General features: G+C 41.3%; 1 protein-coding gene across 2 annotated transcripts in view; it reads right to left on the bottom strand.

The window, feature by feature from the left end:
• Positions 1–7,488: 7,488 nt before the first annotated feature.
• mctp2a (multiple C2 domains, transmembrane 2a) overlaps positions 7,489–19,399 on the bottom strand; it is a 30,879-nt gene continuing 18,968 nt past the window's right edge. The window contains exons 18-23 of one of the 2 annotated variants that reach the window (XM_017406197.3): positions 17,940–18,059; positions 16,560–16,601; positions 12,199–12,308; positions 11,967–12,076; positions 10,706–10,803; positions 7,489–8,335 (exon numbers count right to left, since the gene is read on the bottom strand). In XM_017406197.3, coding sequence (XP_017261686.1) covers positions 8,276–8,335; positions 10,706–10,803; positions 11,967–12,076; positions 12,199–12,308; positions 16,560–16,601; positions 17,940–18,059 — 540 coding nt within the window. In that variant the 3' untranslated portion in view covers positions 7,489–8,275. Of the gene's footprint in view, positions 8,336–10,705; positions 10,804–11,966; positions 12,077–12,198; positions 12,309–16,559; positions 16,602–17,939; positions 18,060–19,399 lie in introns of those variants that run through there. The other variant, XM_037978310.1, reaches the window with a different exon arrangement.

Below are 19,399 nucleotides of genomic sequence, written 5' to 3' on the forward strand. Positions count from 1 at the left end.
GCAGACTGGGTTGTGCAGCTCTGCAGACTTACCTCACGTGCACCAAGCGCATTTCTAGAAGCAAAAAGAAAGAAAAAAAAAGGTTATTCTCACCTGGCAAGCATTTTAAAACAAAATGGTTATGTTCTTGTAGGACATAGATCTGAGTGTTTGGCAAAATGTTTTTTTGGGTTTTTTTGGTAAACATAAAATGTTAATAATTTGCATCCATATAATAAAAAATAAAGAATTAAAATTTTAAATAGTTTTTTTTTTTTCATTAACGTCACTAGCTCAGAAGGTTTTGACTGACTTGAACATTTCCATCCCCTGGTGCAAGTTTAAGATGAAGATGTGGGTGGCTGTTGTGGATCCGTAATGGTTTACAAATAATAATAAGTGGAGGAATGAACAAATCAATAAATCAGTAGATCTCTGGATATTCGTGAGGCAACCTTATTTCTTTATTTATCTGGGTGTTTTATTTGTTTTCAGCTCTCCAAGGCAGGAGCAGGAATCCCAAATTATCCAGGGGGTTAGGGGGCACCGTGCCCCTGAGCCCCGAGCCCCATAGCGGGGGTAACGTATTCAATGGCCTGGGGCGAGTGGAGGAGAGGAGCGGTCCTGCTGCATACTGATGGCAGGGAGAGGAGCCAGTAATTGGAGCTGCAGAGGAAAAAGGGGAGAGGCAGGAGGGGTGGGCAAGTACCGGGAGATGATGGCTTTGTTTTTGCCCCTCTTCCTGTCTGTGCGGCTCAAACTCCTCCTACCAGACCTTGCTCTCTTTCCTCACGCTCACTAAGTAGAGATATGGAGAAATTGAATAGAGATACTTGCTAATTGGTCTCTTGCTGCTTGCTTAAATGACCATGGACATTCTTTTTCATTTGGCTATTGAAACTAATAAACTCTGTTTTTCTGTGTGTGTGTGTGCGCCTGTGAATGTGTGTGCAGTAATTCAAGGATTATAAAAAGCTCTGTGTTGTTCTCCAGGAGAAAAGGAGGAAGGTGTGAAGGGCTCCTATTACAGTAGTTTTGAGGACGGTTGTTATTAAGACTGAAAGGAGAAGCTGGGCTCACTAAATGTGCCTTTAAAAAATAATCCAAGACTAGTTCGCTTAGAACATATCAAAGCTGACTATATCAACTACTGCTTTATGTCTCTCATTTGTCTATAAACATATGCATCGCATCCAAGGAAGCCAATTTAAATGACATGCCGCCTGATAGGATGTAAATTGCTAAATACTATCTTAATCAGAGCACATCATGGTTAATTAGGAAAATTACTTTGACAAACGGTTTGAAGCTAGTGCAGGAGCTCAGTCCAACCTTGCAATCAGGTTCATTCCTTATGGTGGTGCTCTCTCATGAGAACATCACAATCAAATCGTTTGTCCTGGAGAGAACGGGATGGAAGTGAATATTTAGCCTAACTACTTTTTGGCACAGTATCCTTGCTGCGTCTACTTCTTCGGCTGCTGGTGATGCAATTAAATGATACGACATAGGCGGGCAAATGGCCAGAGAGCCGTGAAGGAAAGAGTGGCCCGGTCCGAGTCTGTGCTACAAGCCAGTCGAAGCCCACAGGTCACTGGAAGGACAGAAGCAAGTGGAGCTTTCATTTCCTGTCAAAGAAGAGCTGAGAGAAGCTTTCCAAAGCATCAGTCGCAGGCTAATTAGGCCCCGGTGGGTGACAGTGCATCATCGGATAAATAAAACAAACACAGTTGTGGCTGTTTTCTGCCACTGGACTCTTTAAACCTTCATCACAGAATAAGCGGTTCTGATGAAACACCCAGCCTAATTACTCTGGTACAGGGCTGTTATCTTTTCTGCCTCACTGTAATTGAGCCTCTCTCTGTCTCTCTCATTTTTTTAAATTTTTTTTTCCTGAATGCATTTATGCTTTTAATCAGAAACAAGAGCTATGTATTGCCTGGGAGCTTGAAGACCTTGCAGGAGCTGATAATTAGTCACTGCGGTTAATAGGCCTAACTGTGCTTATGTTGTACACGGCTCCGCGGTGTCATAATGTGACAGAGCTTGGAGGAGAAAGTGCTCGGGGGGTTGACGTATTTGTGATTAGTCTCCTCACTTCACCCTCTTTACACCTCAGCTCTTGCAGACAGAACTACGACCCTTTGGTGTGGAAAATTACATACATTAAACTGCACTCGCTAATCAAATCTGCTCTGAAAATCTTATGAAAGAGGCACATAAACCTGAAGCATATTAGTAATATTGCTACAAATGTACGAGATGAATGCGTACTAGCCTCCGCTGCGTTTATATGTATAATGATTTGGATAAATATATAATTTGCCCAAGGCCGCGAATTTTCAAATCAGGCTAATAGTGTTACATTTTTCTTTTAAATTCACACTGAATCAAATGGCCACTACTTGCTCAAATGTCATGCTGTGCATCCTTCATCCTGCAGGGTTTGCAGATGTTATTCGGCCATATAGCCATATTCATTCAGAACCTATAGAATGTGTCAAACAGAGGTGTCCTAATTGTGTCCTTGATGAAAGCCGTTTTAATATTGAACGCTTTCACATTTGCTAGTGTGCCATCACAGAGGAAATATGTTTTCCCTTTCTTTCACCGAGACAAAAAGCGGATCTGTTCATATCTCTAATGATACCTGATTCCCCGGGGGTTAGCGGCGATAGCGGTGGCTTCAGGAGATTCATCAAACAAAAATATGGTGCTCTTTCCTCAGGAGGCTGAGAGTCACGTTGCATTATATCACTGTTAATTAGAATGAAATATGCAGGTCGGTTATTCTTTGTATTGTTTCCTGACGCATGTGCTTGTGCTAACTATAGAGCACTGATTTAACACCAAATGTTAGAAAGCTTAAGACTTTATTTCCTCTCATTTTTTCAAAGCAGCTGGGTTTTTTTCCCCGCTTCCATTTTTCAACATAACAAAGTGAGTCTAAAACTATTCCGATAAACACAAAGCTTTAAATAGCTTGACTGTGCTCGTTGTTCTCATAAGCAGTACTGTCATGATTCTGGCGGTAACTGCCCTGAGTGGTGGGGTGTCACATTATTTTTGACGCAGTGAGTAGCTGTTCTGCGGCCGGTGTCGATACCAAGCAACCTCTGATCTGGGAACAGCAACTGTCAGGCCCACACCTGTAACACAAAGACCTCGCGTCACCTTCTGTCCAGAGTGGAAGGTTGCACGCAGACACGCTTTGCATCTCTGGCCCGAGCAATCCTCCCGCGACTGGACACGATCCCAGCTGTTGTCTTCATTTTAATGCTCTCTGAATAATATTAAAGCAGATTCAGTTGAATTTATTAATGCAGCTTAGCCCTTGGAGAGATGCTTTTAAAGGCCAATGATTTAATTTCAGCTCTTAAAGGCCATCTTCTGTTCTTAACAGTATAAAGAATTATGGCTTTTGCCATATCTTAACACCGCTGCGTACTGTGGGCAACGGAATGAATTATTAGTTAACTGGTGCTACTGAAAACAGCAGCTATTAGTGACCATTTTTTCCTCAGTTGTTACCGACAACATCAGGCCTGGTTAATATGATTTTTATCTACTATTATCATGACACACTGAGGACTCACCACTATATGTGCTCAGGTAGGCCTACAATGGGCAAACTTTATTGACTTGATTTAGATTTTTTTATTTTTATGCTAAAGCTAGAGTCCCTGTGGGCCACGACCAGAGGCAGACTTACCGTTAGACAAAAGGTAGGCAATGGACCCTTGGATCTGTCATGACAGGTGGAGGAGGCGAACCCAGAGCACAGACTCATTTTCAAAAAAGAAAACTAATTTATTAAAATAAAACAATCAAAAACAAAGGCTGAAGTGGCAGCAAAACCAAACATAGCAAAATCCAAAATGGAGACACAAAACGAGAGGGACAACCAGACAGCGCATGAAGTGAGTAAGCGGAGGAGATGGTTTTAAAGACAGGAGGTAATTAGGGGAAGTGGGCACAGGTGAGATGATTACAAAATTTAGCGCAGGTGTAGATGGGCGTGGCAGGCAGACAAGAGGTAGTCTGAGGAGAAGTGAATGATGACAGAGGCACAGAGAAGACAAAATGTGAAGACAACAATAAACCCAAACCAGAAGAAACCAGAAACACTAAATACAAAAAAAAAACTATAAAACAGAATCCTGACAGGATTTTGTACCTCAAATACCTAAAATATATTTTAAAAAAACTTACAGTGAAAAAAATATATGGGATAAATGTATTAAATGTGTGTTTTAAAAGGTATAGTCAATAACTTTGAAATAGTAAATAGATAAATGCATCCCCCTTCCTCCATATTAGATTGTTCCGCTGATTTGCTGCAGGAGTGTAATATAGATGTAAACAGCCGTGTTTGCTTCCCTTGTACTGTTGAAAAGAGAAAAGAGGGGAAAAGTTTGATAGTTGTAGCTCAAACCTCCAACGGTTAAAGACTTTCCCACTTTAGCTGATGACACGAACACTAAAACAAGATGCTGCTTGCTTGCAGGAGCATGGTAACGCATCAGCACGCCAGCAAGAGTGCTTAGCAACAGCAACTGGTAGTTTATCTTGTATTAATTCAGTTTAAATTTAAAAAGTGCCTCAGATGTGAAACGAAACATCTTCAAAATTTAAAAAAAGAAGTCCTGTAGCCGAATTTGCTGGGATTTCTATGCCCTGGATGAAAAAGAACCTTCAACAGCATAATAACTGCAATTTTAAATAATGTGGCAAATAAGACTTACCATGTATACATAGTAAGTTAGTAAGCAGGTCTAGATAATTATGGGGTGAAAAACAATGACCTGCCTGTGCTTTGCCTTTGGCCCTAAAATGACAAAATCCCCCTCTGGACCGAGTCACCTTTAAGAATACCATTCAGCATTCCTAAAGGTGTTTCCAAAAGGTTTTGAAATGTTGACTTTTCGCAGGTGTCTGGAACTCTTCTTGATTAATTTTCCATAATTCTAGAGCTGGATTGTTTTGGTCGGCGTGTATGCAAACTCCTGATGAATTTTGGCCCCAGGTTTGTGCAAACGTGTCATGCAGTGTGACTCCAAAGGAAAATTTGTGTAATTTCCTTCATTTTTGTGTCTCCATCCAGTCCCTGATATTCGCAGCTCAGTGAGAAACTACATTGAGCCAACCCTGCTCCTTGTTGGTGTTAGTGTTCCGTCTGGGGTCAGACCGCAACCTTTGAACCAGAAATTTTAACCAGTTGGGAGTTCAGATCTCCATGACCCCCTTCTCAGGTGGTACAAGGCGAAGAACATTGCACACATAAGAGCTCTAACACTTGTAAGTCAACTATGAGAGGAGCTTTGTCCTACTGTGTGCATTTATGTCTCTCAGAGAGGAGGTCAGAGAACCTTAACAGCAATGCACATGTAGCAATTACTAAGGAGGTGCTGAGAACAGTAGCTTATTTAAATGAGGATATTTTTTTTCCTCCTTTTTACTATGCATCTCCTTGCAAAAGCCAAGTGCGACAGAGAGAAGGAGCGCGGTGTTCTCTCTCTCTCTCTCTCTCTCTCTCTCTCTCTCTCTCTTCACTTGGTGGTTTGACGCCCGCTCCGGGGCTGAACATCACAGGAGCGGCTGCTGAAAAAACAGGTTGTATGGGTCCTTGCACACAGCCTGCCTGTGGTGCTGCCTGAAGGACTGCCATGGAAACAAGGAGTGTGACAGGCTCCGAGGGGATCCGCCACAGCTGCAGGCACTTCCTTTTTGACAGCCTGATGAAGACATCACTGCCACACCATGCACAACAACAACAACTACTACCGCTGGAGAAAAAAAAAAATATGATCAAACAATGTTAACTGCTGTGTGGCTGAAATGTTCATTAGCAGGCTTGTAAAACATCCAGGGATATTTTCCCACCACATTTGGGGACCATATTGCACAGTGACTTCCTCTGGTGAGATTCCTAACTGTCCCAGGAGGAAATACACTGATAAATAATTCCTTAAATATGATTACACAACTCCAAAGATGGGCTTATAAGTGTTTGTGTGTGCAATGTGTGTGTGGGAAAAAAATAAGTGTGCACTGATGCATGAAAAGTCAAATCAACAACTGTTGAAGCCCTGTCAGAGTATCCCACTGAATATGAATGATACAGGGAACATCGAAGATCACAACCTCAGTGTCACCGTTTCAACGGTTTGACAGCTTGGATGGAGGTAAACGGAGTCCCACAGGAACTCTCGTAATGCCATTCACACCATTGGTTTTGATTATATCTAACAATACATAGTGCTCGTGACAAGATATTTTTTAAACCTAAATACTTTTACAAGGTAGCTTATGTAATATTACTTCCATGGGTTTTGTAAATATATTAATTTGTAGTAAACTCAGCTGGTTGTTATGTTAACAAAAACTACCCGGGGACTTTTACTTATTTGGTTTTACCTCTCAGGGACACTTCATTGCGTCCTACCAGTGAACTGCTTGGACCCACCCCTCTCCCTTTCAGCACAGCCAAAACCAACAACCCCCTCTCCATCCCCAAAGGAGCCAAGAATGTTGGAGGGTTTCAGCCAGTGTGTGGGATTTAGCTCCTCAGAAGCTCAGGGTCACCTCCACACCCTCTCACTTTGAAACGGACCCCTGGTGGCAGCTCCTGGGAGATCCCAGTGATGTCTCTATCAGCCTGTCAAAAGAGATAGCCCGGGGCTCCACCAGGTCCCCCTGAGCCAATCAAACTCTTCACAAAGCACAGATGGATGCTCTTTCAGCAGCACGCTGCTCCTGAGGAGGGGTCACCCGGCCACGATGCTCAGTCCCCCAGTTGGTTTGAACAAGCTCCTATTGCTGGGGTCCATTCCTTCATTCAGCTTCAACTTCAGTGTGTGTACTTAAAGTGGCTGCCTTACGTCTACTATCTGAGAAAACTAAATCAAATAAGGAGTTTCTTTTGTCCTGCTCTAGCTCATATATTGGCAGTTTGTACTGTGGCTGCTTTAAAGCACCTTATTGATTTTGATTTAACTGAATTTCAACAATTAAAAAGGGAGAAAGTTGTCACTAATATGCATATGTACACTAAATGTGCAAGAGCACACAGACAGACTCACAGACTACATCCTTCACACTCAAAAAAACTGTTGCGGGAAGACAGATGGAAAAACGGAGTATATATATATGTGTGTGTGTGTGCGTGTGTAACCATTAGACAAGCCAGGTGATTTTAGTGGAAATCTAAAGCACTAAGTGCCGAGGATGGAGAGAGTACTCTCTCTGTGAGATGAGCTCTTTCTCTCTCATCTGGACCCTGTTATTGTGAGAAGGCAACAAAGCAATGCATTAGGAAGCACACTGGAGCCACACAGCTTTGATGTGAGCTTGGTAACCAAGGCACAGCGGTGGCCGGTGTGTGAGCTCAGTTTCAATGGCTGTGTTGTGTAATCAGATGTGTTTACTGTGTATTCAAGTAAAGAAGTGGTGTAATCCATCCTCAGTGGGATGCAGTTATTGGGGGGGTGAGGAAAAACAAGAACTCAATTTGATCAAGATTCTTTATTCAGGATTCTTGCAAACTCTCCATTTGATGAAGTAAACATGATATTTTTGCATGATTTTATTCTAACATGTCAGATAAAAACAGGAATAGGCAGCTGGAATTAATACAAAATTCAGAACATAAATATATACATATTTGCTAAATGAAAGTGTATTAAGAAAACTGGCAGCAATAAGTTATATAAAAAGAATGTTTCATGACATATAGTAAATATCAATACTCTGTGTAACAAAATATATTATTTCTTCTTGAAAATCTGAAGTTTTATTTAGAATAACAGTGATAAAAAAAAATTTAAATCATTGCAGTTGTTAGTTAAGCTTGTATTATCTTTACCTTAAGGCAAAATTCTCAGTTACACCAAAGTAAGAGCAAGTAAAAGCAAAACAGTGGAGGTCTAAGGTAAGCCAAACCCTGCGCCTTTCATTCCTTTTCTAAATTACATCCAAAGACGAAGGCTGAGTCTTGCAGCGCTCTCTTTTCTTTACCTCCAAGCTGGTGATTGACAGCGCCATGTGCTGCCCTCCTAGCTGCTGCAGTTCACAGCCCCTGTCGGGGGGGTGGCAAACACACAAGGCAGAGAGCGGCTGGCTGCCCCCTCCGCAGCAGGGGGCAGAGTTAGGGTGGTGTGGTGGGGTATGCAGGGTCACGGGTTCGGCTGGCACTGGAGCATTGTTGTCAGGTGGACTGCAACGTACCACGTTAAAAAAAACGAAAAAGAAAAAGGAAAAAGAAAGACCAGCTTTTCATCCTGCGTGTCTGAAAAGCTCACTTCTTCTTCCGCTGCTGGGCCTGGCCAGTGGACGATCTCAGCACACTGTACTGCACCTGTAAAAACAAACAGGAGTTTGGTCAGAGGCAGGTAATCCGAGCTCAGTGGAGCGCACGGTAATGGCTCCCCTGAGGAGAGCTGGTGCAGAGAGGAAAGCGAGGCGGGCTCGCCTGTAATGAATCATTTTTTAAACACAGGAGCAGAGGGGATTAATCACATGGAGGAAGGATTTGAGAAGTCAAGGGTTCTGTACCAGTGTACCCCCTCCCCTCCCCACATTCTGCAGTACAATCACAATATTAGAAACAGACATCAACTGTTGAGATGACCTGCCAGGACCTGCCAATGAGGGACATGCAAAAGGCAGGACTACTCACTAAAAGTTATGTCTCTTAAAGAAAACTTTGTTAGTAATAAAAAATTACTATCATCATTTTATATGAAACCTTCTCCAAGACTCTACAAACCTCTGAAGAAGTGTTTTCAATTGCTTCAGGCTAAACCAAGATCTGAAATGTGCCGAGGAAATAAAACTATTTTTTTTCTCTGTTAGTTACACATTAGAGCTGCACAATGTATCAAAAATGCATCCTCATATCACAATGTTGACATCGCCGTAGACTGCTTTGGATTGTTAAAACACAGGAAAATTTGTGATCATCATCTCAAAAACAAAGAAAAACAGGAGAGGAGAGAGGAAAATTCATTTTTATTGTGATATTGCAATATTCTGCAATCATATCGCAGTTTCCGGTTTTTTCTTTATCTTGCAGCCATAATTTACACTCAAGTTTTGCTCATAGTTTCTGATTTTTTTTGAAAGATAATATAGAATGTATGAGTTGTACAATCATGTTCCCTTTGACACCCAGAGAATATTATTAAACTGTTTTCCTCTTTTTCCAAATTACCACCAAAAGTGCCATCATAATCTACAGGAGGAAATGAAAATCATAAGGCAAGCTGACACAGAGAGTTGAAATTTGAAAACCGGCGTTTGAAGTTTGCTTGCCGAGCTCAAACAATACAGTGAATCTGTGGAATAAAGGTAAGAACTCTGCTATGCTAATTAGCCGGTCTCCGTTATTAGAATGGGAGATGGAATGTGGGAACAAAGTGGCTGCCTCCTGCATCAGCACATGAAACTGTCCTCAGAACTGACAGATGCTTCTTATTTCAAGACAGACACGGTGTCGTCAGAAGTCCCCGTTTGAGGCACACTTTGTAGATGTGCAAAGACACTAATTGCCAAGTCACATTTGCAAGAAAGACAGGAGTCAATTCTTTCGCTTTTTTGCCGTTTTGTGTCCACACCTATCTGAGGATTGAAGTTCTAAGTCAACAAAAACAAAATATGTGGTCTATTGTTTTGGATCTCCTGTGTATATGATGTTAAGATTATTTTTCACAGCACATAATGAAACGTGCCTATGATGAATCTTAAGGGTGTTTTGTTTTTTTTTATGATTGGAGCTATTTTCAAGATGCAGTTCCTCTTTTAAACCAGGCTAAAAAGTATTGTTTCCATGGGATTTGAAAGCGAGTCATTTTCAAAGCTCAAACATTGCATCCCAACGGGGAAAAGGAAAAAAAAAAAAAAAAAAAGACATACAAAGGATTCTGAATCAAAATGTATCCACCACCTTGTTTTGCCAACTCAGTCAGCCAAATCTCAAACAACACAGGCTCCCTCCGACATCACAGAGAAGTCAGCAACGGCTTGCTGCAGGAGGACATCAAGGGTGCCGCTGAGAAACAGACCGGGGTGAGAGTGCCGTGCCAGATTCAGACTGTCAGGGTTCCTTGCTCAATTCTGCCTTGTGAGATGAAGGCATTGTGTGGCACTTCATTTCCTGGCTGCGCAAAATTCTCAGGCAGAGGACTGCGAGCGCCCGGCACCACTTATAACAACCTGACAGCTCTTCTCAGCTCTGAGATGTAAATGCAAATGACATATCAGCCGTAGCTAATATGTAATCACATATGGCACCCAGCAAGACGACTGGGGCTCACGAATATATTAATTGACTCTACCACCCTGAAAGTGACTGAGGCCACATCAGAGTTTCTGCGCTGACACAACAGCCAGAGACGTCAGGAGCCCCCTGACGGCACTCGACCAATCACCGGCTCCGGTGTCACCAAGCTTCAATCAAACACACAATAATTGCTAATAACGGACAAGGCTGCAGAAATATAGCTGAGGACAGATCTGAGCATCTCCTCGTTCAGGCACTGCAGCGACTGTGGATGGAGTTCCACTGAGGAATAATTGGGCCAGGGCTGCTTTAAAGGCGCGAGTCCATTAATAATCAAACAAAGCCAGAGGATATGTTTCTGCAACACTTGGGAATTCTGGTACAGCAAATAATGCAGACATCTTCGGGGAATTCCATCCCTATCTGAATGCAAAATTGGACCCTTACCTTTTGAATATCAGACGGCACCCTCTGGAGAAAATCCAGTATTTCATTACTGTCAATAGTATTTGGGTTGCGCAGTTTCTTGGTAAATTTGTTAATGCCTGTAAAAAAAACAAAAAAAAAAACAGCAAACAAACTGATAAATAACTAAAATTGTCATATATTGCTTAACAGTTTTATATTTTACATGTAAGAATTAAAACAATAATAAAGTTATATAAGTCTATGTGTTTGAGTTTCATCATCTGTTTTACCTAAAATAAATTTAGGCCAAATAAACACAATTACAACAAGTAGGGTTTTAAAAAAAAAAAAAAAAAGTTTGGTACTTTCATTAGAATAAAACTTGTACAATCCCAACAACTTTTTCCTCACTGCTCTTTGCTTGAATCTAATGAAGTCTTGTGTGTCTATATTTACTTTGCACATGGCTGCGTACCACAGAGAGTAGAATATCTCCGGGGTCCTGTAATGGGACTATTATATTCACAGTTCAGTACTGCATGTACCTTAGCATGCAGACAAAGAACCTAAGGACTTAAATATGTGCAAGTAACTTGAAAGGCTTGCCTTGCAACCACAGAGATGGGGGTTAACTGGGGAGGCAGAGGAGTGTCTCAGACTGAGCAGTTTTTTTGTTTGATATAGTAGATTTTTTTTTTTTCGGTATTGATTGTGTTGAAGGCAGCGTGGAAGTTCTGTGGTTGTGGGCTTACAGCTGGAGGAGGAGAGCTCTGGTAAGGGCAGCGTTTCTCTCTGACCACTGAGACGACTGACTGCTCTGTATGACTACAGCGGATAATGAGAGGCTAGACCAGGAGCCTACAGACTGCCCAAGGACATCATGTATTATATACAGCTTGCTGCTCTACCTCGGCTTTGTTTTCACACAAACCCTTGGTCATGCCTCTGCTGGGCTCTGCTGCATCAGCCCACACTGGGCAGAGTGAACCTCTGCAACTGTGTGATCTCTGTGCATTTGCAGAGGTGTAGATACTGTAGAGTTTTTTTTTTAATTATTGCACTCCATTAAAGCACAGCTTTCCAGACAAATGGTTGAATTTATTGCGCCAGCTGGGTTTTGCAAATAATATAGCAGTAGATTTTAATATTTTTTAGCATGTGCTGGTTACAACATAAAGGAACAAGCAAGAAACAGACAGCAGAAAGTTGGTAGTATTTAGGAATATGCAACAGTCTTTCATTCAAAACATAGGTTTTCTATTTACACTTTGGCAAATTCATATTTTACATGAAAGCTTACCCCATGCCAGGACAATGTATCGTAGCGGGATGAAATATAACAACGATGCTGCTACAAACAGTACCAGGCAGGCCAAACATGACATGAATGGCACAGACCAGTTGAAAATGCTGCAGAAAGAAGAAAAGGGTAAAATTAAGATGACATTATAATTTTTAAAAAGTCTAGTTAGTCAAACCAAATATATTCAAAATCAAATAAGGATAAATTGCTGACGAAATATGGTCCGTACTTCTTGATTCGCTCTCCGATGTTCGCGATTTCTTCCAACACGTTCTGGACCACCAGGACCACTTCCTGCACCATATGTATTTTATCCATCAAGCCCTTTTTTCCACCCTCCTAAAAAATAAAAAAGACAAAAAATGCATAGACACTGATGAGGTGCACTGTATGTCAATTGTTGGGCAGGGTAGACAAAGACCAGTTTATCTCTGCCGTGCTATCATGTGTAATTTATCTATTGAATGGCCCATAATGAGCAAACACTGTACATCTTCAGACTATGCTTTTGAAGATGAGACAGACTCGGTGCTCAGAAGCTGTTATGTGGATGGCTGAGAGATTTCATCTTTTGTCAGCCACGCACAATGGAGCTGTTGCACAAGTGCAGCACAATCAAGACTCTCTAGTAGATGAAAAGTACACAAAATGGCCATCTGCAATCAGAGGGACGAGACGACCCAGGCGAGAAGTGCAGCGGCCTCACAAGTTGGAGGAGAGATTCCATTCTTGCAGCTTGTGCAGGGCAAGTTGGAACATGTTTTTACTAACGCAGCAGGTCTGCCTTTCTAACCTAACCTGAATATTCTCTCCAAGCGAGGAAAGAAAAAAAAAAAAACATCGGTCTGCTTTGAACACCACTCAGATATGTTCCTGTTCATATTTTTAAAGCAAGACTCTTGTCAAAACAAATGCACATTAAGTATCATTTGCTAGTGAAACACTGATAAAAATGAAGAATTTGGCAAGGCGGTAAGTCCGTTTTTAGAAAGGTTGGACTGTTTGTCTCAAAATGAAAGAAATGCAATCACATCAAGCTTGGAAATAACGCCAACTGTGAAGCCTCCCAGGGCAGAGGAGTGTGAGATAACAAGAGTAAAACAAGCTAAAGAGAGCCGAGAAGCCTCACATCAAAAGGAGGAAATAATGACAGGAATGATGACAGAGAGAAGAGTGGGAGAGGAAGACTGGGGGGCGGGGGGGAGGGAGCTCTAATGGACCCTAACAGGAGGCTTGAGGATGTCTATATGTTTGTGTTACAAGTCAGCTGAAGCCGCAGCCTGTGTGCGTTGACATGGCCCAGACAGAATGCCTTTATCGGAGCTTCATGAGGCCGCCCCTGGGAACACGCTGTCTGCCAGCACAGAGAGACTCCCCACTGCTGGGCCCACTCTCCTCCACGAAAAGGCACAGGAAGAGAGCAATTCCCACACTAGCGGAACCTCCCCCACTGGGCTCTGATCTGGACAGACGCTGAAGGCTCAGCACTGTCCAAAAAAGGAAAAACTATCACAAATATGCTTTCCCCCCCCATCCAGATTAACATCTCATGGTCTCATCCCGACGAAAGAGGAAAATCAGTGTTTATGCATCATTGTACTGGACAGTATCGTGTGTATCATTTGCTCCATGTCAGGTGTTAAATGAGTCTACCCCTCTATAAATCCAAGTCTGTGTTTAAGAATTTAAATATATAATGAATAAAGCAATATTTAGCTACAATGGATGCATGAAAGGTCCAGTAAATGTAGTCTAAAATATAGCTTTGGTGAGTTTGTTCTTCCAAAAGAACAAAGAAAGGAAAATCAAATGTAAGTTTTATAGCCACGTAGAGCTCTCATGATGGTGTCATTATTTACCTGCTTTAACATTCCTGACATCTTCTATTGCTTTAGCAATCAAAGCTGGTGCCTTCACTGCATTAAACGTGATGATATTCTGTTCCTTTCTCTTTTTAGAATGTAAAAAAAGAGATTTATGTAATGTAAGGCAAAACAAAAAAATAAATAAAAGAACACCCACCTTAAATGGAAAAGGATGAGCAAACTGGGGATGGTCTAAATGAGTCCTGAAATTTTCCTACTGATCAAAAAAACTTAAAATGTGAAATCTCAGTCTCATCTCAGATAAATTGCAAAAGCCTCCTTTTAAGGTGCGGTAATGGAGAACCAATTTGATCTCCTGCAGAAAGGTAAACAGTCCCACAGACACGTGTGTGTGCTGTTATCAAAGGCAGGAAATAAAAAGCTCGTTTAGCATAATTTTAATTAGTAATGAACTGTGCCAAATTTGAATTCTCTGACTGAATATTTATCTCGTGACTTTTCAGGCAAGAATACAAGTTGGTCTAAATGAAAAACACCTGTGTTCCGGGCGATTTATCTCACGGAGCTGAAATAAACAAAAAAAAAGAAGAAGAAGAAGAAGAAGAAGAAGAATTTTTTGCTGGGGTAGGGCTTTAACATGTTGTCTCATCTCTCAATGCACACAGCAGATCACGGATAGCGTGTCTGAGTGGTGTGCTCAAGGAGACCCAGCGGTGACTGTGGACTGCTGGGTGAGAGATGGAGTAACCCCGAAGCCCAGTCTGGCACCCCCACAACCCCCCCTCCCCCCTAAATCCCATGGGCAGAGCTCTGTGAACGAGTCAACCCCAGACCAGCACTGCCAGCCGGGGGGCAAACAAAGGGCCGTTTCATCTTCTTTGTTCATTTCTGTCGGAGATCTATGGACTTGTTTAGCCTCTCTGTTTCTTTATGTTATGATTAAATATTGTCTATCTGCTCAATTGATACCTAAGGCCAAGGGGAAGTCACTTTGCCCACACATAATCTGTAAGCTGTCTCCTTCCCTGAGGACAGATTTGTTCACAGGCAGAAAATCTGTTCTGTATTATTCTGCTGTAACACCGCCTCGCCTTTCGTCTCCCTTTAACGTCATGCCTTCACATTCTTACTGCTCCATCTGAGGTTTACATATTTCCTTCCTCAGGGGGGGAACGAGGGAGGATAGGAACATATTTGAGTGGTAATCATAACCTTTTCAGAGGGAAAAGCCTTTATTCACATGCTAGAGGAAAGGCTAGGGGAGTGTAACAAGGCTTTGAAGTCGTCAAATTTAACACTGATCACTCTTTAACCCCAAATATTTTTAAAGAAGACTTTGATAGGGTGTGTAAAGCTACACTGTTTGATCTAACTCAATGATATCACATTCAAGTGACAGCAAGACCATAACAAGACTTTCAAATAAGCCACTTTAAATTAAAGCTGACAGCTTAAAACAAACATGGGTGAGTGCTTAATTAGTAAATGAAAGGAGATATTTCATTTCCTGCGAGTGTGAAAGGGCTTAGAAGGCTCATGGAAAACCTTTCAAAAAGCTTTAAGAGGCGAAGGCTGAGTTTGCAAAGATAAAGCAAAGAAACTGCCATTTCATAAACGTAAAAAAAGAAGGGGAAAGAATCCTCTAATATGTATTGAAGTTTCAAGGTATGTGAAGGCATGATAATAAATTCAGTGCATTAAAAGGTAATCCTTCTCTATTTAACATTCACAAAACACCGATTTTCATTGTTGCTGCTGTTTGTTTAAGCACCGGTTTCTTCTTTGCGGCTCTAACACGAAGTGTGGCTTTGCAGACATATCATGCTGTATCTGTGAATTAGCCCATCCTTTCAGACAGGATTTGGTGGATGTGTCTGTGTTTTGAAAAGAAGCTGGCTCCTCAGTAGCCCCTGGTCATCGCAAAGGAATATATTGAGCACATTATGGATATGAATCCTGGGCCTAGACAAACAGAACAAGGGTCACTGCTCCGAGGCTCCGTATTAGTTCCACACTTCATAGCCATAAAACAATAATACTCATTCTTGTTAACTTTTCCTACTTTACTTAAGAAAGTGGGATGTGTGTAATTGAATGTTGTGTGCTGTGGACAGTATAGTTTTTAGGCTACTTAAAGATTTCCTGTTTAGTTTGTCAAGTTACACTAAAAACATGTGGCAAAAAAAAACAAGAAGAACAGTTTACAGTGAGGTCATTTTTTTCTTAATTTGTTCTGGCAGTAAATATTTCATTAGGATGATACACAAAAAAACTAATAATTTTTAAAAACCTCATGACAATATTAATAAAATATTCACAAATTTTCATAAGCCTGTGGTGTCGAGTGACATTTAACACAAAAAAAACCCATACCCCTATATATTGCACTACTCCTAAAAATGGTGCACGACTTGAAATGTGCAAAACATTTCAGCTCTTAGCAATACTTTGGGCACTTTGCTTAAATACGGACAAGAACATGTAAATTTTCATAATTTGGCAAATTATTTGGATTCACAGCTGCTAGCTGAACCAGTTTTGTACACTCTGTGTTTGATTTGGTCTTTGCTGCTTAAAAAAAAATTTTAGTTGAGTTTTAATACATTTTTCCACCAACCAGTGGTTTGTAATATTGTGAAAAGTTAAACTGCCTATACTAAAGTAGATATGTACAGATAGATGTTTACCAATCATATCATTCAACCTATAAATACACACAAATTTTGCCTTAATTTTTTTTTTAGAACTGGATAAGATAAAATACCTTTTCGTCTTCCTCTTCGTCGTCACCCATGGGCATGTTCACCTGCAAGAAAATAAAGGGTACGGGGTGATTTCCAACGAACGAGACATGTGGGCACTGAAGCATTTTTAACAAACACCTAGTAATGAAATTTTCTTTGAGCACATTCACCCCTATTGGGAGAGGCTTGTTTCCATAGAGACTGCATCACAGGGGTGACCTCACACAAAAGGAGAGGTGAAAAAGGGCCTTCCTCGCAAGAGCACTGTCACACCAAAGCAATCTCTTTCCTCCACAACATAAGCACACAGAAAAACAGAAAGACGAAAGGAAAAAGAAAAAAAAAAAAAACACATTTAATTTAGATGTTGTTGCCTAGATCACTTTATATCAAGTCATCCCCGGCTCCCACTGTGGTGCACAATGTGACATTGCCCGGGTGCAGAGCTGTGACATTGCCGGCCAAAGGGTTACAGAGGGGCGACAGAGTCTCCACGGCGGATATGAGGGTGAGCCTGGACATTTCTCTGAGACGGCATCTCAGCCAGGAGCCATAAACAAGAACGACTGGGCCAGAGGTTTTTATTTTTGGGGATGGTGTGTGAACCGGCCCGGCCTCCGGCTGACTAGATGGTGAAATTGGGGGGCAGACAGAAGTGTGAACAGAATTAAACTCATGTGTAGGGCAAGCATCTTTTCCAAAAGAGTAGGAAAAAAGGCAGTTATATGTTGTGGAAAAGCTAAAATACTGCGTTTCCAAACATACTATAAGGTACATTGACATTTAAAGTAAATAAATTTGAGGGATAGCTTACTGCTTATCTTAATGTTCAGTAAGTATAATGTTGGAGCTATTAACTAGGTACATGTTTACACTTGTTTTATACAATACAGATGAAAGAGAAACATACCTACATACATGTAACATATTATTTATTATGTTCTTTTAAAAAGCACTCTAAAGCATAAAGGTTGTCTGAAAACAAGCTCCAAAACATGGTGGTGTAGTCATTAGGGTCAGGGTAATTCAAATTGCTTGAATAGCAAGATTCAGAAAGTTTTTGGTTTAAAAAAACTAATGAAAAAATTATTAAAAAAAAATTAAAGTTGAGATTTTTATTTCTCAGTAAATAAGAAAACAACTATGAATAACATTTGAAAAGGTATGAATTTGGCTTTATTGTCAACTACTGACTTTTGGTTCATATTTATTAATATTTTTAAATTCCCATGTGTGTGCCTTGGGAATTTTTAATGGGTAAAAGAACACAAAGTTGACTTTAGATCTAAAAGGGAGATACTTTACGTGCATTGCTGGATCCAGCCTGAACACATCAACCTGTAAAAAGCGTGCATCTGCAGGTCGGTATAGTTAAACACTGAAGAGTCCTCGTCACTCACCAGGTCCTGGTTGAAGCCGGACTTTTCTGAGCGGAGCTGGATGTAGTTCCAACCGACGAGCAGAAGCAGGAAGAGAGGCAGCATGAAGAGCTCCCAGTGCCACACCGACACGAGGAAGATCTGAGGAGACAGGAGATGACAGTTTACTTCAAACCATGTCACACTGCAGCACTCTCAACCAGCTTTCCAATCTCAGGAAACCTGTTCCCAAAACAAAATATTTAATGGATTTACCCACATCCTAAATCTCACACAGAGAACTACAGTACTGTAAAGCCTCAGATTTATCGCCAGTGGCAACAGATTTTACTCCTGGTGGTTTGAAAGTAAAAGACATTTAACTTTTAATATCATAAAATCCTATTTGCTGTAGCGCTGTGCTGGCAGAGAGCCTTACAGCTGAACAGAAAGTAAGACATGGATAGGCGTGATAGGATGTCTTTTCACTTGCACATCAAATCCTCTTAGATTCGGAAGCAGCGACACTGCCTGACGAAGCACATATGGCAACTGGAGAAGCATTTGCAACATTTACCCCCTCTGTGGTGCCGATACTGAGAAGAGTCAAGACCCCTGGTAGAAATAAGATGGCTCACGCTGAATGAGTAATCCCTTATAATTCTGTAAAGGAGTGGTGCTAAGCACATTGCACAACACCCACTGCATTTCACAGCAGAGCGCTAATTGGACGGCTGCATTTAAACCCATTTACTGACAGCCTAATGAGTCTGTCTCCAACTGAAATTATCAGAAACGTGTGAGGGGGGGATCACACTTGCAGGTTGACAGGGATGAAGAAAAAAAAAGTCCCCCACAGCAAACTAAATCTTAAAATCTATTATAGTGTGAATAAGTGCCAATACTCTCAACATATGGTCTACTTTTATTTACCACAGACATCTTGAATCAACTTTTTTTTTCTTATTATTTCAGTGGAATTTTCTATCATTATTGTGCTCTCTGCAACCGTTACAGTCATTTGACTTGCCTGATGAGTTTATTTTAACATGGAACGTACTCCTATGTTAAAACACATGCTGTGCAGTCCAGGTTTGAAGAGCTCGAGGGTGCTCAAAGTACAAACAATGTGTCGGAGTTAAACCTGAGACAGAATGTGAAGTTCCAAGGCCTTCAGGCTTTGATAGCAGGACTGTAAACAGCAGACTGCTCCTGTCATAGCAACAACAGAGTCGGTGCATTTTGCTCTGGGGGGCAGTCTACCTACTGCCACACCAGGCCTAGGTTCAAGCAGCCACCAGGGAAATGTGCACCATGAGTAATGCAGACAACATTGTGATCCACTGCCCTAGGCGTCACCACTGCAGAGCTTATTATCCCCGAGTACAACCTGTGAACGGCTGGGTGAACATAAGCATCTTACAGGAACAGAGCGGGATCACCAAGATGCAAGGAAATGGACAAAATGAACAATATGTTACGGTTAATAAGAGCTCATTTGA

The sequence above is a fragment of the Kryptolebias marmoratus genome, linkage group LG11 (assembly GCF_001649575.2).
Source record: "Kryptolebias marmoratus isolate JLee-2015 linkage group LG11, ASM164957v2, whole genome shotgun sequence".
Classification (NCBI taxonomy): domain Eukaryota; kingdom Metazoa; phylum Chordata; class Actinopteri; order Cyprinodontiformes; family Rivulidae; genus Kryptolebias; species Kryptolebias marmoratus.